We start from the raw sequence: 16,779 nt of genomic DNA, 5'->3' as shown, positions 1-16,779 counted from the left end.
CATCCATCCATCCACCCACCCACCCACCCATCCACCCATCCACCCATCCACCCACCCATCCATCCAGCCAGCCACTCATCCATCCATCCATCTATCCACCCATCCAGCCACTCATCCATCCACCCATCCATCCATCCATCCACTCATCCATCCATCCATCTACCCACCCACACAGCCAGCCAGCCACTCATCCGTCCACCCATCCACCCAGCCAGCCAGCCAGCCAGCGACTCATCCATCCATCCATCCGTCCATCCATCCATCCACCCATCCATCCATCCACCCACCCACCCATCCACCCATCCACCCACCCATCCATCCATCTACCCACCCACACAGCCAGCCAGCCACTCATCCATCCATCCATCCATCCATCCATCCATCCATCCATTCATCCATCCACCCATCCAGCCACTCATCCATCCACCCATCCACCCACCCACCCAGCCAGCCAGCCACTCATCCAACCATCCATCCATCCATCCATCCATCCATCCATCCATCCACCCACCCATCCATCCACTCATCCACCCACCCACCCATCCATCCACCCACCCACTCATCCTCCCACCCACCCATCCACTCACCCATCCACCCATCTACCCACCCATCCATCCATTCATTCACCCATCCATCCAACCATCCATTCCATCAGCCCTCCTTCCCTTCCTTTTTCAATAGCAAGCTCCATTTATTTATTTCTCCTACATCCGTATGATGTTATAAAAACAAATTCAGCATGCTAACATTTCTTCCTTTATTCAGTCATTCATGCTAAGCCCCAAGGCAGGACCAAAGGCAAACTAAGATGAATGAGGCATATTTCCTTTTCCTGAATTGCTTCCTCTCTTGATGGAGAGACAGGTGAAGGAATCACAATATACTATTAGTCATCGGTTAATGCCGTACAAGGGCTGTGGGCAAAGGCTTTGGAGGTACCAAGTCATTCAGCCCAAAAGTTTCAGGGAGAAGATGTCAGAGCTGGGTCATCAGGACAGGGTCTTCTAGAGAATGACCTTATGTTGACAGAATGTGGCCATCCTTGGCTAACAGCTCCCAGAAAACCATGACTCATGATGTCCAATTGGCCCATTAAAAAATTAATTAATGACAAGTAGATTTATTTGTATCTCATCAAAATTACACAATAAGAAGACAGCCTTGGTATTTCATATTTTCTTCTCTCAAACAGACATCTCTTCAGACAACCTAGAATCTTCATATCTGGTATCTGTTCCTTCTCTGTTTATTGGTACCTTTTCCAGTTAAGGACCCTGCTCTTGAATCTCCTCTCGAAACTTACTTGCTTGGGTGAATGTTTGTATCTGTAATTTTTTTTAAGTAGGCTCCATGCCCAAGGTGGGGCCTGAACTCACGACTACAAGATCAAGAGTGGTATGCTCTACCGAAGGAGCCAGTCAGGCGCCCCTGAACGAATATATTTTACCCTTCCAGGAAGCACTCTCTTTTTACGTCGTCTTTTATTGTGGTAAGATCTACCTCTAAGCAGGCGTTTCAACGAGACCAGCCCTAACACGCTTCTGAAATAGACACAGAGGCTCTGTCCGCTCCATTGAATGTAACAGCGTGTCCTCGGGCTGACAGTATCGAGGTCCCTCCAGCAGTGAGGTGCCTGTCCATCTTTCCAGTGTCATTCAAATATCTTGTGTTTTCTGACACTGTACCGACAAGGGTGCCTGGACGGTGGGCTTGCACATGAGCGTTTCCCTCCCGGGCAGGGGTCAGCAAAGTTCCTCTACAAGGGGCTGGACAGAGATAGTTTAGGCTTTTTTCAGGCCACTTTCCCTGTCATACACTCCTTTCTTAAAAAAAAAAACACAAAAGCACTCTGAAGTATAAAAACCACTTCTTCCATAACTATACAAAAACAGGCCAAGGGCCAGATTAGGTCCTGGTTTGTTGACTCCGTCCCCAAAGTAAGCCAGTCCAGCCAAGTGTAGCAATTCGCAACTCCCAGGGAAACAGCTCGGGGCTCCTGGGGGGGGGGGGTTCATGAACAGCGGCCCCTCACGTGGCTCTCAAGAAAAAAAAACACTGAAATCACACCTGTCAAAATGGAAGGCTGGGATGAGCCAGTGTGCTGACCTTGGCACTGTGCGTGAACTCACACAAAGGAAATGGTCATCCTGGAGAAGTCCAACGGCTCTGTGGCCGTGTCCTGGTCATGACACCGGGGCCCCCGAGCAGTCGTGCTGGAGGACAGACCCGGGGCCCTTATGTGCACACCATCCACAATTCTTGTAGGAGGTGAGAAACGCTGGTGGGAATTAATACACCAGCAACGTCCCCTACTCATCTCTGAGCTGCATTGGGCACTCGTATCTGGTAGGCTGAACGCTCTCTCAAACTGGTGCTGGTGAGTTAAAGCAGAGCCCGTGGTCACTAGCGAGCCACACGGCAGACGATGCCGGTGTTACGACCGATGTGAATAAATACCCCAACGCCCGGCATTCAGAAAAGAGGTATTTCTTTTCCAGCCACAGCATTAGGAACCAGAATACATGAGGTGGTGGTTACTGTGCTTTCAAGGAATGAGAATCCTTTCTGCCGGTTTTCAAACAGATGGATTTTGAGCGGAGCCCTTTCCTGCTATCAGCACCGGTGAGGTTTGGGGTGTGGGCACGTGGACACAACCCTCATTGTGTTCCTCACCCACGAAAGCTCCGTGTGGTGGCCACTCGGGCCAGCAGAGTCCCTCGGGTTTCTCTGCTGCTGGACCCAGGAGATTACAGGGTGCCTGGATGAAGTGATGTGTGCAGCACGGCCACGGCCATGGCCAGGGCCGATTCCCTGCTCCTTGGTCCCTGTGTGTCTCCCGAATTATGAGCCATATTGGGGTTTACTAGAGATTGGGTGAAAAAGGATCCCTTTTCAGACCAGAGCTGAAAAATCCTGAATCACCCAGGGAGCGCTGCCCTTTCTGAGTCTCCTTCGTTTCCAGAGCTTCCTTCTGCAGCGAGCAAGCACCCGATGCTTTATATAGAGCGAGAAGTGCTCCCAGTCCCCGAGGCATGGCCTCCTGTTCACCTCTGAGCACAGCTCTCCGGGGTGGCCGGCGGGGGCGGGGGGGGGGCCCTCCATGGTGCCCAGAACTTCTGGATTCTGGAGCCTCGTGCACCTGACATCCCCACCTCTGGCCCGGGCTTCCGGGCACCTGAGGGTTGAAAGGAGCCCCTACGGGGACCCAGGTGGGCTTTCTCCCTCGTGAGGACGGCCCGTACCTGCCAGAGCGTGTCGAACTTCTTCCCGTCGGGGATGGAGAGCTTCCCCGTTTTGTCCTTATCGATGCGGTAGTGCAGTACCTTCCCCTCGTGCAGCAGGCACAGGGCGTAAGACCCGTTGTCGTTCCTGTCCCGGATCCTGCAAGACAGGAGGCGGCGCGTCAAACCCACACCTGCCCCGTGTGCCGCCCGCAGTGCCCGACCTGGGCTCCGGGGCTTGGCCCCCGCGCATAGAGAAGCCCGGCCGGACCCTTGGGTGGGCAGCAGGGGGAGCCTGGGTTCTGGGGGCGAGTCTCCGTCCACCTGGGGGAGCCGCCCAGGCAGGCCACCAGCACAGGGCACCCACGGCACAGGGAGAGTCTCTGCGCTGGCCTCTCTTCCCCGAGGTCTGCGTCTGGGGCACAGTCCCAGAAGCCGCAGCACCGCCGGCCGGCCCGGCCCCGGGTGCAGCGTGGACGTGCCTGGGAAGCATCTCACGTCGGAAACTTCCCGACCACAGATGGAGGGGGCGAGGACCCCCTCTTCCCAGGGCCTTTGGGGCCCTGCCATTTTCCACGATGAGGAAACTAAGCCCCCAAAACGTTTCGCAGCGTGCCCCAGGGCACCGTATTTTGGGAAGAGCTCGAGTGACTGTGCCACGCTGCGTGGGATTTCCGTGCTTTGGGAAAATTTCGGACGCCTCCTTCCGGTTGCAAGAGGTCACGCCCCCGAGACGGGCGTTGGCAACACGTGTGGTCGCCCTCTCCCGCCTGTGGACTCATCCCCAAAGGTAAGTGGACACAGACGGCCGAGCTGTGTGCCGGGTGGAGCTGGACGTTTGCTCTAAGAATACATTTCTCACGGAGTGACACTTGGTTGTGCATGTTGGCCGGGCGGCCTCCACACCCCGCTGCTCCGGGCAGCTGGTGCGGGTTCAGGGACACACCCAGACCCCCCTTCTGAAACCTTCTGCACCTTCAGAACAGCTCCTTCCTCCCAACCCAGCCACGCCACTAGCACCCCAGGCGTGAACCTGTCTTCACAGCCCCACGGCCGGCTAAGGCCTGTTCGTCATTGTCAAAACAAAAAACCACCACACAGAAGGGGTAAGACCTATTTTCACCCGGGAGGAGAACGGAGCCTTCTTTATAAGAAGCTCTTTTATAATGTGGAATGCGGGACTGCTCATATTTTACTCCATAAGCACCCGCGGCCAACAAAAAGGGTGGTTTGGAGGGATGAAGAACTCGGTGAAATGAACCCTGAGCGTGAGAAATTGACACGTGCGCAGACCAAAGGGGACCGCGGGGGGACAATGTCCATGGGCGGCTCCAAACAGCACTCTCCTTGACTTACAGCCTTTTAGATCTTGGACCTCAGGGTCCTGGAAGCAAGAAGAGGGATCCAAACTCTGGTTTCCTGAACTCGTGCCTAAATTCCAGCACTCCATCTTGCCCGATGCCCGGATTGAAATTTTCTTGTTAAAATTGAGACGGGGGACGGCGGGACCAGAAAAATCCGGGAAACGCAGAGTAAGACCACGGTGGAAACACCCCTGGGCACCCTTCAGACTGGCCAAAATGAGAAAGGCTGATAATACCAAGTGCTGCCTAAGAACAGGGTAGCAGGTGCCCTCCATGCTGCTGGGTGGAGTATGATTCTGATCATCTACTTTTGGGAGACAGCTGGGAACTCTCTATGGATCTCAAACCTGTTCAGTCCTTGGGAAGCAGAAATCCACACTCCTAGGTAAAAAAAACTGATGCCCCCTGTGCCCGGAAAGTATGCGGGTGCGTTTACAGCAGCTTTATCGGTGATTGTCCCAAACCGTAAACGGCCTAAATAACAGGTCCACTGACTGCGGACAGAATGAGCACGTAAACTCTGGGGTATTCGCACGCCGCAACATCGCAGAACAATCCGACGGCCGAATGGCAATGGCACAGACCACAGGGGACTCCCGGGAGCATAAGACACACGCCACGATTCCATGTGCACGGGTTCCCAAACAGGCAAGAGCAAATGGTTTGTTTGGAGGTGCACACCTAGATCCGAGGTGATAAAACCGAAGAAGAAGAAGAAAAAAAATTGAGGGTACGTCGGACACCAGAATCCAGGAAGTGGTGTCCTCGAGCTGTGAGCGGGGCGGGCCCCCCCGCCACATTGGTTTTCCTTCTCTCCCCTGGCGGTGTTTGCTTTGTGAGTATTCACGGATCTGCACCTCAACACGGCGATGCACCCATTCGCGTGTTTTCTGTCTCGTGAGAAAAACAGTATAAAGAGAGACCTGGCGCGAGGAGGAGATACGGCGGGTCTTGCTTTTGGACGAGGGATTTCTGCAAAAGCACACACCTCCTTCGGCCCCCTCCCACCCCCTATCGGCACCCCCCCCCACCCCCAGCCCCAGGGCACAGGTCCTGAAGCAGAGTCCCTCTGTCCCGGAGCTCCAGCCAGGCAGCCTGTGGCCAGCTCACGGGGATCCCGGCAGCGACAGCCAGCCGGGCAGCAGACAAGCTGCTTGACAGCCCCCCCCCCCCATGGCAGCTGGCAGGAAATGAGGGCAGAGAAGGAAACCCACAGGCCCAACTTCTGTAGGTGGCGAGGACCAGAGGCCCGGTGACGCTAACGGCCGGCAGCTGTGAGGTATCTGCTGGCTTCAGGCAGATCCTGGGCTGGGCTATTTTTAATCTAGCACACGCGGAAAACTGGTTTGGAAGCCGGAGCGGCCCCTCCTGCTCCCCCAGAAAGCTCGCTCTGCCCCAGCACCCCCACCAGGTTTGTGGCACTGACCCCTCCCCCGCAAAGAGGGGGAGCAAAGGCTCAGCTCCCAGCTCCTCTCCTGCGCTAGGGGCCAGCCAGCGTCAGGCACGTTCGCGGAAGCCCCAGAACGTCTCTTCCCCTGTGGGTCTCTTGGAAGAAGCAAGCCGACAACACACTCGTGTTTTGCTGTCACGGTGCTGTGAACTGCAGCCGGGCCGCAAAGCTGTCGCGTGGCGACTCTCCTTGGTCGGAGGGCAGCAGAGGGCAGGAGAGCCCCCCGCCTCCCAAGCTGCGTGTCTCAGGCTCTGGGCTGGGCTGGCCTTGCCCCTCCCAGATGCCGAAGCCCTTGGCCCAGGAGGGGTGGGGGGGGGGGGTGGAGGCCTGGAGCAGCTGCCCCCTTGTCCACCCTCCGACGCCTCCTAGATCAGAGAGGATGTGTGCTGGCAATGCCCAGGCAGTGGCAGGGAGGGAGGACCACCTCCCTCTCTGCCACCCAGGTCCTGACACGTTGTGCCATGTCTGCGGCAGACAGAACAGGACAGCAGGGCACAGCCTCCTGCGTGGCCACAGAGCCACAGAGCGTGGCTGGCTTGGAGGGGAGGAGGGCCGGGGTGGCCGTGTGTACCCGACGATGGCCATGGCTGGGGCGGGCTGTCCGGACGGACCGGGAGGGCTCGCCCCTCCCGTCCAGGGTAGTGATGTGCTGGGCGGGACCTCGGGCCAACCGTCCACGGAAGAGGAGAGCTGGAGGGCTGGCGCCCTCCCGGTCCGCAAGAGACGCACGGAAATGCACCTTCCGGGCACCGCCGCCTTGCATCATAGCGAAAGGAGGCACATGTACGCTCCCTGCAAAGCAGGACCGGCACGGAACGCGGGTCCGCATCTGACGCCTCCGTCTCTCCCAAGGCCTGTGGAACCGGGTCATGCCCCTCCTCTCAGCTTCACGGGCGCCTTGGTCGGATCAACGGGCTGCTACTGCCATCAGCCCACAGCCCCTTGAACGTTTTGCTTTAGACAGGCCGTGCCGTGACGCTGACCCGGACCCACAGAGCCACACGTGTCAAACAACGTGGTGTCCCTTGACCGCTGACGGGGGCACCGGACGGTCACTGCAGCACGTGGGGCTGGGGGCCAGCCACACCCGATCTCACTCATCAGCAGACAAGGGCAAGGGCTTTCCTAAACCCACACCCTGCTTTTCAAACTTAAGTATATAACAAGAAGGGAGTTGCAGCTTGAGCTGGGGAAAGGGGGCAGTAAATACGAAGAGTGACACAAAAAAATGTGGGTTTGGTGTAAGGGCAAATACGAGTATGGCCCTGCCGCGGACAGGGCAGCGGGGCCGCCGGACCCGAAGAAGAGATCCTCCCAGGCTCTGGGAGACAGCAGTCCCGACACAGGAGGCTCAGGATTCCCACAGGCGCACGGCGATCAAACTGAGCTCGAAAAGATCACGAAGACACAAGGACACGCGAATTAGGAGATCGAGGGCAGGGAGGGAAGGAGAGCGGAGGACACAGAGGTTTGAACCCTTAAGGACTTTCATAGTGGAGTCACCGGTCACTGGAAGGTTGAGCTCCCTGTGTACGAAGTGTTCAAGGAAACAGGAGGGGCAATCGTGGGGCGCCCGGGGGGCTCGGTCCGTGGCGCGTCCCATTCTTGATTTCAGCCCAGGTAATGATCTCAGGGTTGTGAGACTGAGTCCCGCATCAGGCTCTCAGGACTGAGGATGGAGCCTGCTTGAGATTCTCTCTCTCTCTCCCTCTTGCCCCTCCCCACTCTCACTCTCTTTCTCTCTCTCCCTCTCTCTCTACAAATAAAGAATAAAAAAAGACCGAATTGCAAATATGACCAAGCAATAAAATACTCTACACATGCCCAGGGATGTTAGAGAAACCACCACCACAACAGAGAGAACTGCTAGAAATTAAAAAAAAAAAAAATGTCATTGGTGGGGGGATAAATAAACAGTGGTTCCGTTTAAAAGCAGATTAGACACATAAAGTGCCATTTAGTGAACTGGAAGGACGGACACGAAGACATGACACAGGCCAGCACACGGAGAAAAGACGACAGAACGTGAGAAACGGTACACAGGATGAATCCAGAAGGTCTATGAGATGTTTAACAGGAGCCTCTGAAGGAATGAATGGTAAGAAAGAAAGAGAGTAGCAGTTGAGGAAAAACTGGCTGAGTATTTTCCGGAACCGATGGAAGAAAAGACTCCAGGGTTGTAGGGAGCAGCCACATGGCGACCACCGGCTTAACTCCGTGCACGGCACCTTGTTCGTCTCCGTAACAACTCAGACAAAACATCGGTTTCCTTCCCCGTTGTGTCATGGAGCAATCTGGGGCCCGGGAGGCAAATTAAATCACATTTGTTCCTTGTTCACAGGGAATACAAGCGTGCATCCTTATAAGCCATCTCAGTGTCTCTGACGAACGTGCCATATTGTGACTGTGTATTTCTTGAATGGCAATGAGTCGTAATTGCATTGAAAAGCATCACTAGGGGCGCCTGGGTGGCGCAGTCGGTTAAGCGTCCGACTTCAGCCAGGTCACGATCTCGCGGTCCGGGAGTTCGAGCCCCGCGTCGGGCTCTGGGCTGATGGCTCGGAGCCTGGAGCCTGTTTCCGATTCTGTGTCTCCCTCTCTCTCTGCCCCTTCCCCGTTCATGCTCTGTCTCTCTCTGTCCCAAAAATAAATAAACGTTGAAAAAAAAAATTAAAAAAAAAAAAAAAAGAAAAGCATCACTAATGGGGCATCCGGGTGGCTCAGTCGGTTAAACGTCCAGCTTTGGCTCAGGTCATGATCTCGCGGTTCATGGGTTCGAGCTGACAGCTCGGAGCCTGGATCCTGCTTGGGATTCTGTGTCTCCCTCCCTTCCTGCCCCTGCCCTCCTCGTGCTCTGTCTCTCTCTCTCTCAAAAATAAATAAACATTAAAAAAAAATGTAAAAAAACAATAAAAGCATCACTGATTCCTATTTCCAAAGCGAGGCCTCCACCTCGCTGGGAGACCGCACGGCACTGGTCAAGGTATCATCTAATATTCAAGGGCGACAGGCCCGCCATCTGGCATCCCCAAGCCTGGGTCCGTACTAGACAAAGGCCACTCAGCTCTGAGCGGCACAGCCGATTCTGGCCGGACGCAAGTCTCTTCTTCAGACGGCCACTGTCACTGAACCTCCTCGTCCCCAGTTGTGCACAGAATGTGGTGAGCCTTCGCTGGACCCTCTATGCACGTTGCTGACTGCTTTCTCCGCAGGGACTCCCACGGAGCCGTGAACGTGAGAGGCACGAGGGGGCGTGCGTGTGTGCCTAAGGGAGGGACAAGCAGGATGGGAAGGGTGTGATGGGAGGATATGGGGGGGAGGGAAGGGAAGGGAGAAAATAATGGAAGCATCACACTCTGCCTGGAAATAGCTGGTAACATGAGGACGACTCTGAGTAAACTGTGTGTTTCTCCTTGGAGGGGACAGGGGAGGACTGTGAGGGGCCACCTGAATTTCAGATGCGAGGCACTTAGGGGGATCAGTGGTTCTGAGGGGGCTGGAAAGGGCAAGCCGCACCTCTACTCTGCACCTGCTCAGAGGCCCCCCTTTGGATCAGGAGGGGCTCCTTGTCTCTCTGACTGGCTGTCACTCCAGTCTCTGCTCTGGGCCAGGCCACGCCCAGGTCACAGTGTTGAGACTCGGCAGTTTTTTCCCTTTCTGCCCTAACTCCCTTCTCCTCACTGTTCAGGGCACTTTTCAGTGCCTTTTTCCCCAGGAAGACGGGGCTCGCTGAGACCCTGCTGTGAGCACTGCACCCGTGACGATGGGGACGGGCCATCCCTGCACTAACGGCGTTAGAACAGGTGCGACTGAGGCGCAATGGACAGGTGCACAGAAATAAAATGAAGAACATACTGGGTGTCAGCAGCGCCATTCGGTTACACGGGGCGACCGTGACCGATGGAGCCCCACACCCTTTGCGGCATGTCCGTCTTTCTCAGTGTGACATCTTCGGAGGTCGTGGCGAGGGCGGGGCCGGAATCAGTCTTGTTGGTCAGTCTCCATGGCCCCTGTCACAGTGCCTGGCACGTACCTGGCGGAATGCAGGAACATTCTGTTGCAAGGATGACGATTTCCGTAGCTTCTTTCTGAAGAGCACGCTTCTAAATGCGGTGGTGATTTCCTGGCTTGCTGAGTCCCCTGACAAATCTGAAATACTATTTGTTCTTTGTAACATTAATTCAACTATTTAGGGAGCCACCATCTGTGCATTTTATTTATTTAAAGATTTTTTTCAGTGTTTATTTTTGAGACAGAGAGAGAGAGAGACAGACAGAGTGGGAGCAGGGGAGGGGCAGAGAGAGAGAGGGAGACACAGAATCCGAAGCAGGTTCCAGGCTCCGAGCTGGCGGCACAGAGCCCCACAGGGGGTCAAACCCATGAACTGTGAGATCATGACCTGAGCTGAAGCCGGATGCCCAACCGACTGAGCCACCCAGGCGCCCCTCATCTGTGTATTTTAAAGGTCGCCCTGAAGTTGCTCTCGGCTCTGTAAGAACTAACAGGACCTTAAGCCACAAATGATCAAATATTTATCCGCCTACTAAACACAAGGAAAGCGAGAATTCTACTTTCTTCCTTTTGCAGGAAATGGAACTTTTGGAGTGTTTTCTTTCTAAGATACTTTACGTGATGAAATGAAGGGCGTCGCACATTACATTTGGGCCCCTGTGATGTGTACCTGGGGGACGCGTGCGGGTGCCCGGGCTCCATGCTGCCTGGACCGCGAGCTGGGGAGCATCCAGCCCAAGCAGGGTGCAGCAACGTGACCGCACAGCCTCAGGGTTTTGTACGATGTATAAACGATACTTAACTATGACCAGAGAAGAGCACTCTTCCTCCATTCCAACATCCTTTCCCAAAGTCGACAACGATCCCGAAAATGTGCATGCCTTACTAATAATGAGTTGTAAACCCAGAGGAAGGACTGCATGTTTTCTTTTTTCCACATGTGGGAAATAATATTACTAAACTATTGTCCATGGAGGAGGCGATCAAGCATTGCACAGTTGAAAAAATGTAGAAAATAAAAGGCACTATTGAGATGTGTCAGGCAGTTGAGTAAAAAGTTATGGTACGGTTTTCTAGGTTTTGTATGTTTACCGTATTTCCCGCTTTGAAGAGTGTAATTTCTTGCAATTTTTTTCTTAGTCTAAAAATAGATTTTGTATTTTTTTTTTTTTAAACAAGGATCTCCAGGGGCGCCTGGGTGGCTCAATTGGCTAAGCGTCCGACTTCGGCTCAGGTCATGATCTCGCGTTCGTGAGTTCGAGCCCCGCGTCGGGCTCTGCGCTGACAGCTCGGAGCCTGGAGCCTCCTTCGGATTCTGTGTCTCCCTCTGTCTCTGCCCCTCCCCGACTCATGCTCTGTCTCTCTCTGTCTCTCACCAATAAATAAACATTAAAAAAAAAACTCAAAAAAATAAAATAAAAAGGAAAGAAGATCTTCGAACCGTATACGCTTTGGACCTCACCAATCCTGGGTCCTTCCTTTGGGGGAAGGGGGGACACAAATTTTGCAAAAGAAGTTTTGTTTACCTTTTCGAACAAATTCATTTTTCAGGGAGACCTGGGCTGTGACTAATTACTCAAAACGGCAAGCCTTGTCGTCATGTGAGGTTTCAGAGATCCGAGGGGCTGCACCCTCGCGAAGCCCTTGGCCAGAAGGCAGAGCCCTGCCCAGAAGGCAGAGCCCTGACCCCCAAGCCGCAGGACCGTGGCTGGGTGCTCACATGGCCTTGCCCTTATGTGTGCATGCACAGAGAACTCCAGTCTCCTTTTCCTAAAAGGGCACCAATCCCATCATGGTCCACCCTCGAGACCCGCGTGGTCCCGGGTAGGCTGTGTGGACAGGACACAGGACAGGGGAAAGGCTGACATGTCCCGTGGACGCGCCCTGGAGCCATGCCTTGCACGGAGAGCACGGGGTTAGGACGCAGCTGCTGGTGGTGGGGTCCCTGGACTCTCAGCCCAGAGCCATCAGGACCCTGGAGCCTGGCTCTCAACTCCCACTCGCCTGACCACCTGGGGTAGGCTCCCTTGTGCCTCAGTCCCCCTTTGAAAACCAAGGACTTACACTCATGGCAGTGAGGTCCCTTCTGGCTCAAGTATTCCGCCCCCACAAATGGACTTCCCACTGTCATTCGTGAGGAGAGAAAATTGGATCTCAGTTGGCCAGTGTCCCCCAGATACGGCCTCTCTTGGTGGTTAGCAGTTCCCAAGACTTAACTTCTGCATCTTAAACCGTCATGGCAAAGATTCACGACCTCATGTAGGCCTTTTCGAAACACTTCTGCCTCTTCCTCCGCGTTTTCTAGGGGTGGCACAGGGCATGTGTTTTCCCAGGAGAGGGGTCTGGCCACGTTGAGCCGTCATGTAAATCGGAGGTTCTAGAATGAACTCTCTCACTTCCCCATTTGACTCCCCATGTTATTACTTAAGCCGAAACTGCAAGCATTTGGGATTTCCCACAGGTGCCCCTTGGCCCCTGCCGCCTGTGGCCGCTCAAGACTCAAAATCAGCTTGTACGCGCAGTCCCCAAGTCGCGATGGTCCCACTTGTGAGTTTTCAGCTTTACGATGGACACAGAGTGACAGTCGTCCGGTAGAAACCATACTTCAGAGTTTGAAGGTGCATCTCTTGCCGGGCTGGGGATGTGAGGCAGGGTTCTCTCTGTGACGCTGGGGAGGGCGCCACGGCCCCCAGGCATCCACGCCGTCAAGATGGCGAACGACGCGTTCAGCACTGACAACGTTGATAGGTTCTGTGTGTGTCCCCTTCGGCCCAGTGCTCCAGAGACCACACCAGACTGCCAACACTTGACTATGAGATCGGCTTCAGTCGATGACTTAGCCCAACGGTATGTTCACGTTATGTGTTCTGAGTGTGCCCACGGCGGGCGAGGCCCAGCTACGGTGTCTGTTCAGTAGCGTAGGTATATTAAATGCATTTTCCACTTACTGTATCTTCCGCCTACGAAGGGTTTATCGGGACATAACCTCATCATCAGTAGAGGAGATCTGTATTTATCACCCTCCTACCAAGCGCTAGGCATTACACACAGCACACTGACATGTGCCAACTTATCTTAAATCAAGTTCACGATGCCCATTATCAAGAGCCACAAAAATTACGTTCTGTTTCTGGATCCGAGAGCCTCTTAGACGCTTGTCAATTCCGCCAGGTGCTGCCGGGAGGTCCCAGGGAGGGCAGGCTGGCCTTGGGGTCAAAGACGGGGTCATGAAGGAAACAAGTGCCCCGAGCGAGGCCGTGCGGAGGGGGTGGGGGTGTGGGAAGCACCCGGCAGGCCGCTGACTGGAGCCAGACCGTGTCCTAGAAGGGCTGGGGACAGACCCGTGTAGGACAGCAGTGACGCAGAGCCAGACGGCCAGCCCCGCGTGGGGCAGCAAGACGAGGCCGGACAAGGAACCGTAAACATCGGGGGAACAGAAGGGTGACGGACGCGGCAGTGTCCATCCTGAAATCCCGCCCTCCGCCTCACGGAAACACGTGCCGTGGTCCCCAGCGGACACAGAGGAACCGTGCTCACGAGAAGGGCACGTGTGCCCAGAAGAGACACAGAGCCCCGGCCCTGACCAGGGTGCACAGAGCACAGCACAGAGCCACGGGGCAGGGCCACGCACCAGCACCCACGTCCCCGTGTCCAACAAGCATCCACAGGGTTCCTGCGTTCAGGCACCAGAACGCAAAAGCCCTGACGTCTGGAGAATAACGAACACCGCACTTGGGTTCAAGCACACACGAACCACACAGTGTGGCCTCTGAGTGTCCGTACTCCTGTATCTCTGCATGGTCTCTTTTCTACACCCAGCCAGACGGGTCCCACCGAACCAGAGCTGAACCCGCCCTGACACCCTCCTGAAGGTGGACAGCACCCCCCTTCTAGCGCCCGCCAGTCCTCCCAGGCCCGGCCCCGCGGCACACGTCCACCCGCCCAGGGCACCCACACGCGTGCTCTGTCCCTTTCCTTCTGCACAGCCACCTGTTCCACGGCTCCTGTTCTACGGTTCGGTGCCTGTTTCTCCCACTGAGATGTGTGGCTCGGGAGGCAGACGGTGGGGTGCTCACACCTCCGTCTCTAACGTGCCGAGTGGCGTCGGCATTCAGTGCCTCCACAGCTACGGATTCTAGTGAATGCTGGTTCGCGGGAGGTAAGTCAACCGAAATGACTGGAAAGCAGCAGGAAAGACGTTCTATAGGAAAACCTGGACCAGGCAGGAGAAGACCCCTGGGGAAGGGACCGGCAGCTGGCTGGGCCCTCGGCTGTCCCAGGGCGGGGCCCCTCGTCTGAGCGGGGAGCAGGCCGCCGTCTCTGGCCACAGCTGTTCTCCAGCGAGCCTGGGATCAGGTGCTGGACCCGCGAGGAGAGAGGCCTCACTCACTCTTCGGATTACATCACTCGGGGCTGACTTCACGCAGGCCCATGACATTTGTGCTGGAAATGATTCCGAAGAAGACGGTGAAAGTCCAAACCTCAGGGGGAAATGAGCTGACAGGGGCCACCCGAGGAACAAATATCTCCCGCACACGATTTCTGCTGGAGGCTGCTACGGAGGCTGCTAAATCAGCATTCCAGCACCCGCTCTTGTTTTCAGAATCACTTTCCAAAGAAGAGTTTTGCGTTTAAGATCGTTTTTCAAATAAGAGCTATTATGGCAAAATCTGAATAAAAAATTCTTAATAGATGTATACTCACCAAAAACACCCCTAGTTCTAGGAACAGTTAAAAGTCAGCTGGGTGTGAGTGAGTGTACGTGCCTGACCACGGGGCCAAGTGCCATCTGTAAGGGTCCAAGGTGAGACCGAATGACTGTCCCCTGAGGAACCCGCTTAGCACCTGAGCAGTGACAAACAGGTGGGCACGTCCCCGGCCACAGCTCCTCTGGGAATAAGGCCGACACCTGCCCAAGACAGTGCGGTGCTGTCCTTGACCCCTGACCCCGCCCCAAGGTGGCCCGAGTCTCCAGGATCCCGAGTACTGAGGCCCATCGGTCGCTAAGGTTAACAAGGAAACCATTCAAACTCCTGACAAATTCTCTTCGATTCTCTGCCTCAGTGGCGCCATGTAGTTCCAAGGAAAGAGAGACGTCAAGTCTGAGACCTTGGGGCACTGAGTGAACGAACACGGTGTTTTTATTTCAGATGGACGCCTACGATCGTCACGCGCCCTATCCTGGCACATAAAGTAAGTTCTGTGGCTGATACCATTTCTCTAACTCACGTACCCCTGTGCCCGAGAAGAGTGTTCACTTTGGGCTCGGACTGGCTGACAAATGCTGGGTCACGAGCGGCATCTCTGTCTGGGAACGTCTTCACGGCGGGCCGCGTGGGTGGTGCCCTGTGACGGTGTGCGAGCCCTCCCCGGGGCCGCGTGGGCTCCAGGAAGGGGGAAGCCAAGTTACCCCAACAGTCCAAGCGGGCCCGTCGGTAGGAGGTGACAGGGAAGAAGACCGTACTTACAAAAATTTTCCATTTGTCTTGGATCCGATCAGGACAATCTGCTCCGATTCGACCCGTGAGATTTTGCCGTGGAACCAGGGCATTTTCTCGTGGGCCGTGGTGGCGATCAGTTTCTCTAGCTGTGGTTTCTGGCTGATAATGGCCTGCTCCAGAGCCTGGCCCTGCCGTGAGGAAAAGGGGGCAGAGAGATACTGAGCAAAAACATGTAAGAGTGTAGAGATCATTTCCGATCCGTCTTAAGTTCTGACGTGCTCATTCGTTCATTCACCACATAAAACCAGTAAGATCCTTGTATAGGATTTAAATACCTTCAAGTATGTAAGTGACAACGCAGATTTTAGAGGCTGGCCTTTTAAAGCCGGATGGGGCTTCAGAAACCGTCCGGCATCATCCGTGAGGTGCAGAGGACAGGCCTCCTGCCCTCCATGGATCGCAGCCCAGCGCTGACCCTGTGGTTCTGCGTCACAGCCCGGCCCTGCCCGACACCTCAGAAGCCCTGGGATGCGAACCACAAGGGAGACGTGGTTTTCCTGTCTCCTCTGAGCTCTCACTCTCTGTCTGTACCTGCAGGACATGTGGCCACAGGGCGTGGAGGACCCACGGGGCGTGGGACCATGACAACAGTGGAAAACAAAAACGGGAGGGGGCCGACGGCTGGGTGGGTTCCCTTCCCCACCGTGCTCAGTGGGCGGGGAGAGGTTTCTCCGCAGCCATAAACGAAGACCCCAGCGTGGATTACTGGAAATTAGAAAGAAGACCAGAAGAAGTAAAAATAACAGTATAATGAACCCAGGGGCGCCTGGGTGGCTCAGTCGGTTAAGCGTCTGCCTTGGGCTCAGGTCAGGATCTCGCAGTCTGTGAGTTCAAGCCCCGAGTGGGGCTCTGTGCTGATAGCTCGGAGCCTAGAGCCTACTTCCGATTCTGTGTCTCCCTCTCTCTCTCTCTTTGCCCCTCCCCTGCTCACACTCTCTCTCTCAAAAATAAATAAACATTAAAAAAATAAAAAAATATATAATGAACCCAAACTAGGGGGTGGAAGGGAGGCGGGAAGATAGGCGGGAGCTGAGATGCAAAGTGGGTCAGACTGGACAGATGGCCTGAGAAGCAGCAGCTCTGCGTGAGAGGGTGCATCCCACAGCGGCGTCCCAAACACCGCCAGTCGAGGTCTGGGCGCAGGAAGAAGGCGGCCTGGAAGGGTACCGGCTGCGTGAGTCCCCTCACAGGTGATATTCTGGAAAAGGCTACACTGTGGGACAGATGGCTGG

General features: G+C 55.2%; 1 protein-coding gene across 2 annotated transcripts in view; it reads right to left on the bottom strand.

The window, feature by feature from the left end:
- The window catches only part of SYK (spleen associated tyrosine kinase), an 83,433-nt gene that overhangs the window by 31,793 nt on the left and 34,861 nt on the right, over nt 1-16,779 (bottom strand). For both annotated transcript variants that reach the window (XM_043567037.1, XM_043567038.1), the window contains exons 3-4: nt 15,515-15,675; nt 3,243-3,381 (exon numbers count right to left, since the gene is read on the bottom strand). In XM_043567037.1, coding sequence (XP_043422972.1) covers nt 3,243-3,381; nt 15,515-15,675 — 300 coding nt within the window. The remainder of the gene's footprint in view (nt 1-3,242; nt 3,382-15,514; nt 15,676-16,779) is intronic.

Source organism: Prionailurus bengalensis, chromosome D4 (genome assembly GCF_016509475.1).
Source record: "Prionailurus bengalensis isolate Pbe53 chromosome D4, Fcat_Pben_1.1_paternal_pri, whole genome shotgun sequence".
Classification (NCBI taxonomy): Eukaryota; Metazoa; Chordata; class Mammalia; order Carnivora; family Felidae; genus Prionailurus; species Prionailurus bengalensis.
The sequence above is the reverse complement of the archived record's forward strand: the minus strand, read 5'-3'. Positions and strand labels throughout refer to the sequence as shown.